This window comes from Cyprinodon variegatus, unplaced genomic scaffold (assembly GCF_000732505.1).
Source record: "Cyprinodon variegatus isolate N-32 unplaced genomic scaffold, C_variegatus-1.0 Scaffold105, whole genome shotgun sequence".
NCBI classification, from domain to species: Eukaryota; Metazoa; Chordata; class Actinopteri; order Cyprinodontiformes; family Cyprinodontidae; genus Cyprinodon; species Cyprinodon variegatus.
This window is the reverse complement of record NW_015150558.1, coordinates 760438-772377: the sequence shown is the minus strand read 5'-3', so window position 1 is coordinate 772377 and position 11940 is coordinate 760438. Positions and strand designations below refer to the sequence as shown.

Sequence of the window (11940 nt, the reverse complement as noted above, 5' to 3'; positions counted from 1 at the left end):
TGTAGGAGGTAGTCGAAGTTCTATGGGGTGATCGAAATAACATAAAAATGTTTACACATAAAAGTCACACTGGAGTATAGATCGCATTTTTGGGGAAAATTTATTTGATAAAATCCAACACCAAGAACATCTTGAAAGAAAATATATAGTAAAAATAGAATAGAGGCCAAAACAGGCAAAAATAATTGTACGGTATGCTAACATTACGCATTAAAAACAAACGGAGAATGTGCCTAGTATAATAACATAACATATTAATAGTTATTCAGATAACTATTTTACCGTATTTCTCCAAATTACTAAATCCAATGAAATCTTCATCCTTGAACTTTTAAACAACTCTACTAACTCAAAACTTTCTTTCTGCTGCATCATTACCATTTTTGGCTGCATAGTTTTATACTTGTATAATCTGAAGAATAGTATTTTCTTTTCGGTGCCAGTTTTGTAAAGAGCTTCTCAGTTGTTTTTATAAGTTCGCCCCAATTTTAACATTATCAACACAGAATTGGAGCGCCCTCTTGGGGTTTAGTGTGAAAATAACATGTGAAATTATATAATAATGTTTTAATAAGTCACATAAGTCGCTGCAGAGTATAAGTCGCACCCCTGGCCAAACCATGAATTAAATTCCAACTTACAGTCTGGAAAATACAGTAGATGTTTGGAGACTATGGATTCCAGACTTTTTTCGTTACTTAGCTTCTTTATCTGTGTCGCAGTGAGGGGTTATTTTCACCCATATCTAGTTTAAATATGTGGAAGAAGCTTTCATTAGCCTTAAAAAACAAGATTTCAACCTAAAGAGAGTGTGATGAAATCTTCAGGGTGTTCACGGTTTGGCTGGGTGAAGTTTGATAGAAGTTAAAGAAAGTGCAAAGGAACTGGTAGCCCAACAAAACTCCTTTAAGTGACTATAACATAAATATGGCGGAGAAAACGACTTCAACATCCATACGACGCATAACTCTCAGTTAAAGTCTTGGAAAGTCTTAGGAAACCAGGAAAGTCTTGGAAAAAGAACCCATTAAAAATTGACTGGTGGTTTGTGGAAAATGGTCTCATTAGTGGGAAATGAACTGGTCAATAAGCAGCTGATGTGTTAGACACAGAGGTAGAAATCAGATGTATCTCTGCCTCAGGTTCTGATGGACCTCAGCGGTGACAAATCTAATGATGGTTTATTTATTTATTGCACCAATTCACAACACATGTGTTCTCAGGGCGATTTACAGAGACAAAACTGTCGGTTAGAAAAAACTGTTGATTGCATTCAGCCATTAACCAGCAAGACATGCTACTCCTGGATGAGCAACTACTGTGTGACAAAATTCAGCTCAGCGAAAGAACAAAGTCTCTACAACTAACTTTTATTAATGTCACATCGAGCTATAGGAATGTAGAAAACAGGGGCAGATTTAGAAAATTTGGGACCCTAGGCAAAGACAGGCAGGGGGCCCTCTGAATTGAGAAACCAACACATCAAACAGACCCATTATACACATAGAGAAATTTTAATAGAATAGACATCCATTATCTGTTCTAGGTTGTGTCCCTCTCTTCTTGTCCCTTTTCTTCTTGTTTTCCTCTCTATGTTTTGTACTCAGCTGACTTTTCATGCTGTCTCTAAAGGAATGAAAGATTTTTTCCAAGCACTAAGCTCACTTAGCTGATTGCTCCTTCCTGTGTTTCCAAAAAGGCCAAAGTAAATAGCCCAGTCCTTCTTTTCACTGTAGACAAGCCATGATCTGCTTATCTGTTCTCCATTTTTCATTTGGATGAAATAATAGCTGCATGAATCATGACAGCAGACAAGATAGAGGAGAGCAGGAGGCGGGGTTACCAATCTACTCGCTCTGGAGAGCAGAGTTCGCTGCTTTTAGATGTTGTCTCCAAAGTCTCCAGTAGCAGAAAAAAGTCTCTAGATTTGGCGCTAGGAGCTTTTTAGAAATCAAAGTGCTAGAGGGGTCTGAAAAGTCACTAGCAACTAAAACACTAAGTTGGCAACACTGCTCTTCGCATCGTTTGTTTTCAAATGGTTTCAAATGCTGAGATAGGTCCGAGCACGGAAACCGAGATAACTGTTGAGTCTAAATGGCACGCAAAACTGAACCGGACCGCGGAAGACTCAACCAAACCACGCGAAACTGGTACTAGTTCATTAGTGGGGCTCGGCGCGGTTCACCGCGTCATCTTACAGTCAGCCTCCGTAATCAGGAAATTTCAGACATTCATCAAAAGTGGTTGAATGACTTTATTGATCTCACAGTGGAGAAAATTACTCGTTACATCAGCTCAAATAGCCAAAAAGAGAAGAAGGAGGTGCCAAAAGAAGAAAAGGTCCATGGTATATATTAAGTATACACAGTAGTAGCCAATCAAAATTTCCCCACTTTCCTTGATTTGGCCCTTGGCTGGTTCTTGGCCCTTCGTTGGCTGGTCCCCTACGATTCCGTTTTAAACATCAATCTTTGTACTAAAATACGATTTGTGGACATTAAGATCTAAAGAGAAGCATCATCTCCTGGTCAGACATTGTAATTCACTGAAAGGGTGGAGTCAGAGTAAAAAAATATGCACGCCCATGAGAAGGATCTGCCAAAAACAGAGCAGCTGGGAGTTGGAGGGGATTCTGCTGCCATTCGGCTGGCTTTTGACTGGTAAGGGCCATTTTGAATGGCTGCTACCACATATGATAGCTTCACATGGGTATTTATATAGATAGATATTTATATATATAGCTATTGGCCTGGGTGTCAAATATAAAGAAATTGGGTATTGCACAGGGTATCAAATAGTAATTGCACATTATACATCGTACAAGTTGTAGTGTTGCATTGTAGAGTCTGGTGGCAACAGGGATGAATGACCTGCAGTAACAGGGTGTAAAAGTCTTTGACTAAAGGAGCTGCTCACTCCTCTCCAGTCTGCTGCAGAGGGTGGAAGGTGGCGTCCATGATGGATGGAAGCTTGGACAGCACCCTCCTCTCAGCCACTGAGTCCAGTGAGTCCAAAAATCCTAGCTTCCCTACCATGCCACACGATTTCCAGTGATGATTCTGCTTAGCAGTGTGATGAACTTTAATGTCCGTTGTTGTTTCCTGTGTCTGTAAGCCCTGATTAGACTATCGTTTGTCGTATCCAGACTATCGTTTGTCGTATCCACTTCCCAAAAACCGAACGGGTCAAGTAAATTCCCCAAAGGCTGCCTTCTTGGCCTGACTCTCCGCAAACAACAAAATATCACAATTAGAACCAAACTTCCTGAATGTTACGGACGCCGCCATGTTGGTTTGCTTGTTTACCTCTAGAGAGCAGTAGTACTGTAGACCGTGCTAGCGTGGAGTGTAAACGGTTGTAAGGAACCAAGCTCTGCACGGTTTGGAGCTTCTCTAGAAGCTCTAGTTTCTACTGATTGGAGCTCAGTCCGCACTTGGCACAGGTTGGTTTTCAGAGGGTAATGTAAATGGGGCTTAAGGGTTTAAGTCTCACATATCTCTCATATACATCACTAACCTTCTTTAATCTTTCTATATTGGGATCATTGAAACAAATGTGTTCTTGTCTCTTCAGGTTTTGTGAGTCCCCTTGCAGTGATCCTGAATTCCCTGGTGGCCGTGGACGAGGGAAACGGATGAGAATGGCCATGTCGGAACGATCCTGCATAGAACAGTCCCATTCCACTAAAGTCAGGGGACTTCCACACCATCGGAGCCGTGGGGGCAGTGTGGCAGGATCCATCCACAGCAAAGGAAGGAGGGGCAGCCTGAATCTCATCAACAGCAATGGCAGGGCGCCTTCCTCCTTTTTCATGGTCGATGATGTTAAATCCACCAATATATCCTCCTCTATCCCCACCGGGAAGCGAAAGAACAAACCCCCAGCTGACTTGGACCTTAGTCTTGTTTCCTCAGACGAAATTAAAAACGCAAATGGGAAGAGGATCCGAGCAAAATCCCGTAGTGCCCCATCAACGCCTTTGGGCAAATCTGACCCATCTTTCATGGACCCAGGAGGAGGCTGTGCTTCCTCCCCACCCCCACCCATCCTCATTGACTGCCCTCATCCAAACTGCACTAAACGCTACAAGCACATCAACGGACTGCGCTACCACCAGACACATGCACACCTGGAGGCGGACGAGCAGAGGAAGCCTGAACTGGGCTCTTTGAAAGATGGAGAAAGCGAAGATCGACTATCAGACTGTGAGGACAACATCAGCAATGTGACTTATGAGCCCCCAGAGAATAGCACAAACACTCATAGCACCTCAAAGAAACCTGCTCCTCTATACAAAGTGACGACAGTGGGATCTCCCAAAAACAGACGATTACTTCTGAGCACCGACCACAGCCCTAACGCCAACTCAAAAACCAGAAGAACCTCACTCCTGAAAGACGGCCTGATTGACGACCTCAGTAATCTTCCCATTATCTCCAACATGACAGTGGTTTTGGAGAACTGCATGGTCCCAGACAGAAGCTCTTTGGCAGAGATGCCCAAACTGGAGGCCGAAGGACTGATCGATAAAAAGGGAGGTGTACCGGACAAAGGTAAGAAGGCCAATGGAAAGGTTGAAAAACTATCCAAGTCCAGGACTAACCGTCCAATTGCTCCAGCGCCAGCACCACCAAAGCTGATTGCCATACCTAACACCACCTATCCGACCAGCACAGCTGACGTTGTCTCCCCACAGCAGCCTTCCACAGTGGCTACCGTAGGCCTTACCAGTAAAAACCTTTCCCTGAAACCCATTAAACCAAAGCTTAGCATCGTAGTGGAGCCAAACCTTGTCAAAGCCACAGTGGTGACTTGCAAAGAGACCAGGAAAAAAGAAAAACGAAAGCTAAAGGATAAACATAACAAAGAGGCGGCTAACAGGACTGCCAATGGTGACAGTGGTGTGATCAAGGTGGAAGATGTTGGTATTGGACCTAAAGGAGTGGTTAAGGAAATTTCTGGAAGCCTTTTGAAGGAGCACCTTAGCAAACAGGATGTAATGAATGGACTCACAGAGAGCCAGGAGAGCAGGATGGCCAGCATCCGCGCAGAGGCCGACAAGGTCTACACCTTCACCGACAACGCCCCCAGTCCGTCGATCGGTGGATCGTCGAGACTTGACCCGAGTCTAGCAGCAGACGGCGGCAGCAAGAACGACAGCCCTGCCTACTCGGATATATCGGATGCCGGAGACGACGGGGGGTCTTCAGAATGTCGCTCTGACGGGATGAGGTCCAAGTCCAGCTCCTCGTCTTCGTCCGAGGTGAGCTCCAATAGCAACCATGCTAACTCTGGCAAAACCCCTCCCACAGCTTTGAAAGAGCCCCATTCCCCGTACTACCACGGCTACGACCCCTACTACCTGCAAGGCTACATGCAGCCAGAGAGGCAGAACAGCGGGACTGTCGCTTTCCACAAAAACTCTCCTCACGACAGCAAAGTAAAAGACCGGAGAGAGGAAATGAAAGACGATGATAAAAACGACTTCTCTGATCCTAAGAAAGTTGACGTTCCAGCTCAGTCTCAACTCCAGCTGGCTATGAGTCAGACCCAGACAGCTTTAGCCCAGTCTCTTTACTATGGCCAGTACTCCAGAGGACTATATATGGACCAGAAGCTTTTACTGGCCTCCAAATGCTGTGACCAGACCCTTGGTGCCAAGCAAAGAGGACAGGGGGTAAGGGACACCGAGGATGTTAAACATATGGTTGGGGTTTCAGCCAGTGGAGCCATGCTAGGTAAAGGTCCAGACGGTGCTAAAGGTTGCTGTCCCAAGCCGGTGCTTTCCTATGTGGAGATGAGTGAAAGGGGAGAAAGGGGGCAGAGTCTGGGCGTAAAGGTAGTGCACAGTGGCATGGTGGACCAGCACCAGGTCTCAATGAAAGACTGTGATGACATCAAGTCACCTTCCTCATCCTCCTCCTCTTCTTCATCCCTTCACAATCCAAACAGTCAGACAGATCTGGACAATGTTTCATTTTCCAGTGTAAGTTTCTCCCTCTGTTTATAACCCGCCGCCGCCGCTGATGGTGTTGTTGGTGTGCTTCACTGACTGCTGTTGAGTGTCACAAAGAGATTAACCTCACATTGTGTACAATAGGTGCTAATACCAAGGACCATGTGGCTTCTGTGCTGCTACAGCTCTACTCTGACATTCTACTTCAGTTGTTTCAAATGCAAAAAAGTTTTTTTGTTTTCTAACGTTTAGAGTGAAAATTATTGGAGGAAATGTGTTTTTCCATCTTTAGCTGTTAAAGGAACAAAATGCTTGTACAGTTTTGTTTTGTTTTTTTCCACAAGCGTCATCCTTCTAACCCGAGTACAACAAGAAGTTGTTCTTTTTTTTTCCTCCAAATTGCTCTAAACTCTGCACTTGATCATGTGTGAGACGCCACCCTCCTCCTCCTCACATCTCACTGCTGAATGGCCGCCTGCTGTTGAAACGTCGTCATCCTTCATCAACATCTCATCCAGAGCCGGTGATAGATGGTCTGTCTATGGCTCTGTTAACTCAACTACACAGTGTTTCCTCTATAGTCATTCAGCAGCGGTGGGCCAGCGCAGAGAAATTATCCTCCTCTTTAAAAAAACGAACCGATGAAAGTCATAAATTATCCTTCGCTTCCCCTTAAAAAGCACTAAAGAGACAATTTGCTGATGTTTGAATAGAACGGTATCTAATTGTAGCCCTGCACCTGGTAATGCAAGCAGAACCGCGACGTGGACCGAAGTCGAGCCAAACATGGCTCCCACCCACCACTGTTAACAAAGAATTATAGGGGAAACACTGAACCAGCACCAACACTTGTCCCCATCAATCTAGTCCCCAGACGGTCCCGGCTGGGCACACCGCCTCTCGCACAGCAAATATTCAGAGCTACAGAGTCAGCACGGGGAGAATGGCCAAGAGGGGGAAGCGGGCACTGGGACAGAGTGGGGAACCAATGTGGAGCCTGCGGGGGCCAAGATGACCCCAGGTGGTGTAGATGCTAAAAAATCCAAAGCTTATGGGCTCCAAGATTTCCCGGCCGTTGCCGATGCGGAGGATTCACACCGACACGAGGGTCTGGAGGACCAGGATCACGACGCAGTGGGAGGGCTGGCAGAGGAGTCTCAGAATGCCAGGGCGGCAGTGTCACCTCCCATGACCCCACAGCAGCCCTACGTCCAGTACCAGCACCCCTCCTATTCTCCCTATCTGGCCATGTGTGAGGGCAGCGGGGGCTCCTACAGGGGAGTGTCCCCGACCCTGGTCCACAACTACCCAGGTAAGACGGGGGCGAAAAAATCATTCCAAAATTACAGGAAAAAAATACAGGGATTTCTGTCAAAATGTAAATGAATGTAGAATCTCTAACTATGGAGGGTTAAATGTGACAAAACTAAGCTAATAAATGTTGCATTAAAAAATTAATGAAAATGGAAATGCAAAGGGAAAAGTATGGAGCTAAGTAATGGCCATAATTATATTGTTTTAACGAAAAAATAATAATATAAAACTGAAAATTAATTATTAGGGGTAAAAAAAAGATTTTGAACTGAAATATATATTTTTAAAGATTAAGATTTAAAACATGAAATAGAAAATGAAACTGAAACTTTTCACTGCAAAAACTTTAAATCTAAACAGAGATGGGAAGTACAAATACTTCGTTACTGTACTCAAGTAGATTTTTCTGATATTTTTACTTTACTTTACTACTTATTTTTATGGCGACTTTTTACTTCTACTCCTTACATTTTTACACAAATATCTGTACTTTCTACTCCTTACATTTTAAAAAATTGTCTCGTTACTTTAGTTTTGAATCATTTCAATGGAGTTACCGTTATTATTTTTCACGTCATCAATACCAAATTCAATCTAATTGGATGGGAATCTACGTTGCATTTGACGCACCACTACAAGATGAATCGACAGATTCGGCGGTATTCATTGGCGGCAAATCATTGCAGCTTGGTGGCGGTGGCGTTAGCATAGTAGCATGGACGACGAGATGATTGAAAATGAACACAACGGAGATCTAGTCCTATTGGCAGACATCCATTTAAAATGTAGGCAACGGCATGAAAAAAGTGGTTTCTACTTTTACTTTTATACTTTAAGTAAATTTACAAGCCTGTACTTTGTTACTTTTACTTGAGTAAAGAAGTTTAATCAGTACTTCCACTTTTACCAGAGTATTTTTTAACACAAGTATCTGTACTTTTACTCAAGTACGGAAAGTGAGTACTTTTGCCATCTCTGAATCTAAATAAGTAATTTTTTCTTAAAATAAGTGCATTTTATCCTAAGTTGAGGAGGTAAATGAAACACTTTGCCAGTGGAACAAGATGATTTACATTTGAATTAAGAAAAATCAGTTGCATTGTCTTGTTTCGAGTGCATATTATCTAATTAACTTATTTTAAGTGTAAAAATACTCATTCCATTGGCAAACTATCTTATTTACCTGCTCAAATTAAGGCTTAATACACTTGATTTAAGAAATTTTTACTTAATTTCAGATCGTTTTTGCAGTGTTGAAGCTGAGGAAAAGAAGCTTAAAATATCTTTTTTTACAGTTTCACGCCTTTTGCTGCTTTCACACCAGAAACGTTTTAATCCCCTAAAATGCACAGAAATCTGGATGCTGGGTCAGACGCTGAATCAAACTGTTCACGTTGCTTTGACGCTTCTCTGCTCCGGTTGTTTATCTGCTCTGTTCTGTAGCTTCACGCTAGCGAGCAGATTGGCTTTATTTACTTTGATAAGTTAAAAAAATAGTTTTAACACTTTTTTAAATGCAAACGTCAGCCTCCAAACATCCTCTGTTTTTCAGTTCATCAGGATTATGATCCCACTAAAATATGCATTTCTTGTTTGGAGCGCCAGACGTCCAGCTTACTGCTGGGGGGGCAGCTGGAACTCCCCGCTGAAAGGGGAGGACCTGAATATTCACATATTGAACAAAGAAGATAGAAGGTTTGAGAGGGGCGTGAAGGAAGCAATCTATGTTAGGAAAGAAAAAAACAACCTTAAACAGGGGGGGGACTCAGATTTCAGCTTTTAAAAAACCCACAATCTAGAGATAGAGTTGATTCCTTCCCGCTATCATCGCAACCCCAACCCCCTTACAGGGGAGCAGAAGACTCTCCTATTCAGCCAGGCCAACAATTCCCTTTAACAACCCCCCTTTCTTTTCCCCAATTTTCATTATTTTCCACATCTTTCTGTGAATTTTACAAATAATCTTAGAAAACGAATGAAAGTCATAGATTAGAATGAATGATTGAGAGGAAATCTAAAATGTTTTTTCTACTTTTTTCCACATTTCTTGGTGTCTGCATCTTATTGCCCTCCCCAGGTTTCCACTACCCGCTGTACGGAAAGACGGCAGGCAGGGAGGAGTCGGAGGTGACCCCGCCCAGCAGAGGGGAGACATCAGGCGGCAGGCTGATAGCAGAGTCATCCTCCTCCTCGTCCTCCGTGGAGCTGCTGCAGCAGCCCAATCATCACTTCCAAGGAAAATCCCCCGCTGTGAGAAAACGCTCGCTCTCCTCAATCACATTTCAGCTCACAGAGTCCTTCCTCTGATGTTTATTTTCCTTCACGCGTTAGATCCCATGCTTCCTCAGACACAATCCCCCCCATAGGAAAAGATTAAAAGACAGGCAAACACGACAGGAAGCAGATGTTTAATCTGTGCCTTGAAAAAGTGAATTCTAACTTCAAGCTTTTCCTCCAGCCTTTATTCTCCTGCAGAAACAACCAAACCTGGTAGCTGCTGTGCATCTTAAATTCCCCCTTTCTGATTTCAAACATCAACACTTCTTTAAGTTATCTCCAAACAGCCAAACAAGTCATCTCCATGACTTTATTTTAACTTTAAAGGTTTCTAGATGATATAAATAGCATTACTGATAGGTTCAAATTCAGAAAACATTCAGAGGCAGAAATTATAAACCTCCTGCTTCACCAGCAGTGAAGATAAAAGTAGGAGTTTGGAGATTTAATCACTTTATATGCAATATAAATGAAATGTGTATTTAATCCAGTAACTTTAAACATGATATATAGAGTAATTACAATCAACTAGATTTTTTAAAGCTTTTGTTTCTGCTAATTGTGTGGTTGTGTTTGGGGGTACACATATTATTAAATTTTTATCTTGGTTAGATAAAAATTCTTTAATCAGAAATTTGTTTCTAAATGAAAACAATATTTAGACCCGGTACAGGGCCCAACTGACCCCTGATTATGTTTATCTATTTATAGAAATGGCCCAAACTCAGTCACATGGTGTTTCATCCACACGCCTTTGAAACGGGTTTTATAAATTTCTAAAACATGTTTCAAAATTATTTTTTCACAAGCACTTTATGTTTTATAGTTGTGTAAACAAAATGAGAATTAAAATTCCACCTGACATGTGTCACTCTGCGTGACAGCAGGTATTCATTTTTAGCCCCGCCCCCTAATGGCCGTCATTGTTGGAAAGTAGAGGCTCAGACCTTTCCAAGGAGGGGTCAGAGGTCATTGTGCGACCATTTCAGGTGATGTAACCAGCATGCGTTACATAAGCTGCTCTGTTATTCTTATTTTCTATTCAGTTTGGTGAAATTATTGGTACATTTTAATGAAATAGCGACTAAATCTCAGGAGCAAAGGCTTTGCCTCATGCAGAAAGTCTACAATAATGGAAATCAGCATATTTTCTGAGCAGATTCAGCCTGAAGACAAAGCGTGAAGCACAGAGAGAGATAGCCAAAGACCCAAGAACTCGAAGACGTCCTGGTAACAGGACATCAGGAGGAAGGATTAAATGGTGACGACCAGGAATGACGGAATGACAAGAGGAACGACGAGGAAATGAAGAGGAAACTGAAGGCAAAGGCTTTAATTAACACAGGGAGTACCTGAAAACAGGTGAGGAATCATTACCTGCAAATATTGGTGAAGGTTTTCAGTCATCCAAGGTCAGAGTCATTCTAAAAAAGTTAAATAAAAAAAAAAGCAATCCAATGGACTTTGTTTCCGAGCTTGAAGACGTTTCGCTTCCCATCCAGGAAGCTTTTTTTTTTACATTCAAAATGTTCATGAACTGCAAACACAAGCAGGTTTGACACCACTTCACAAGGTTAAAGGTCAAGACAAGGAAGATGTTAGCAGGACTCCAGAGAAATGTGTTGTTTGTATAAAAGCTGCAAAACTTTTCATAGTAAAGAAGAAACCAGGAGCAGGATTCCTGAGAGGTCCCTCCTACTGCAGCACACCCACAGCAGTCATTTCTGCAAACCAAAGAAGAAAAACCTGAAGAAAAAGCTGCAAGAACAGGATGATGTCACCTGGTTTCTGCAGAGCTTGTTTTGGTCTTCAGGTTTGCAGAGTTGCATTTAACAAGTCATGAAACATTGTCTGTTGGACGGACCCAAAGGGTTGTAGAGCAGAGGCGGAGCCAGAAAATGTTTAGAAGGGTGACCAGGCAATAACCAATGTAGGCTGAGGGGGGGCCCGAAAGTGGATCGGCACCAGAACCCCAGGGTCAATCTACACTGTTTCAACAGGAAAATTAACGAGCGCAACATCCATATTTTCAAAATAAAGACTAACCATACTTTCCTACAGCCTTAGCTAACAAATAGACGTATATATTTAGACATCCATGCTTTCTTGATAGAAGGTATAGTGGATAAAATACTTTCAGGTTTGAGTTCTAGGGCCAACATCTTTTCCATCGTCATTACTTACCTACTTTTATCAATAATCTTTCGGCATAAAATGTATATTTACATGTACTATTATCTACATTATTGATTATTTAATATGTTTTTATTAAAATACTTTTTATCTAGGATTTCACTAAAGACTCCTAGATGGCTTGCAGAGACACATTATTCTCCCTTTACCCCATATAACTAAAAATCTACTTCTGAAAAGAGCATGAATACTGCATTTAT

General features: G+C 42.4%; 1 protein-coding gene across 1 annotated transcript in view; it reads left to right on the top strand.

Moving 5' to 3' along the window:
- Window positions 1-11940, top strand: part of znf608 (zinc finger protein 608) — an 86443-nt gene that overhangs the window by 60200 nt on the left and 14303 nt on the right. Inside the window, exons 3-5 of the mRNA XM_015374548.1 lie at window positions 3479-5986; window positions 6824-7268; window positions 9348-9520. Coding sequence (XP_015230034.1) covers window positions 3479-5986; window positions 6824-7268; window positions 9348-9520 — 3126 coding nt within the window. The remainder of the gene's footprint in view (window positions 1-3478; window positions 5987-6823; window positions 7269-9347; window positions 9521-11940) is intronic.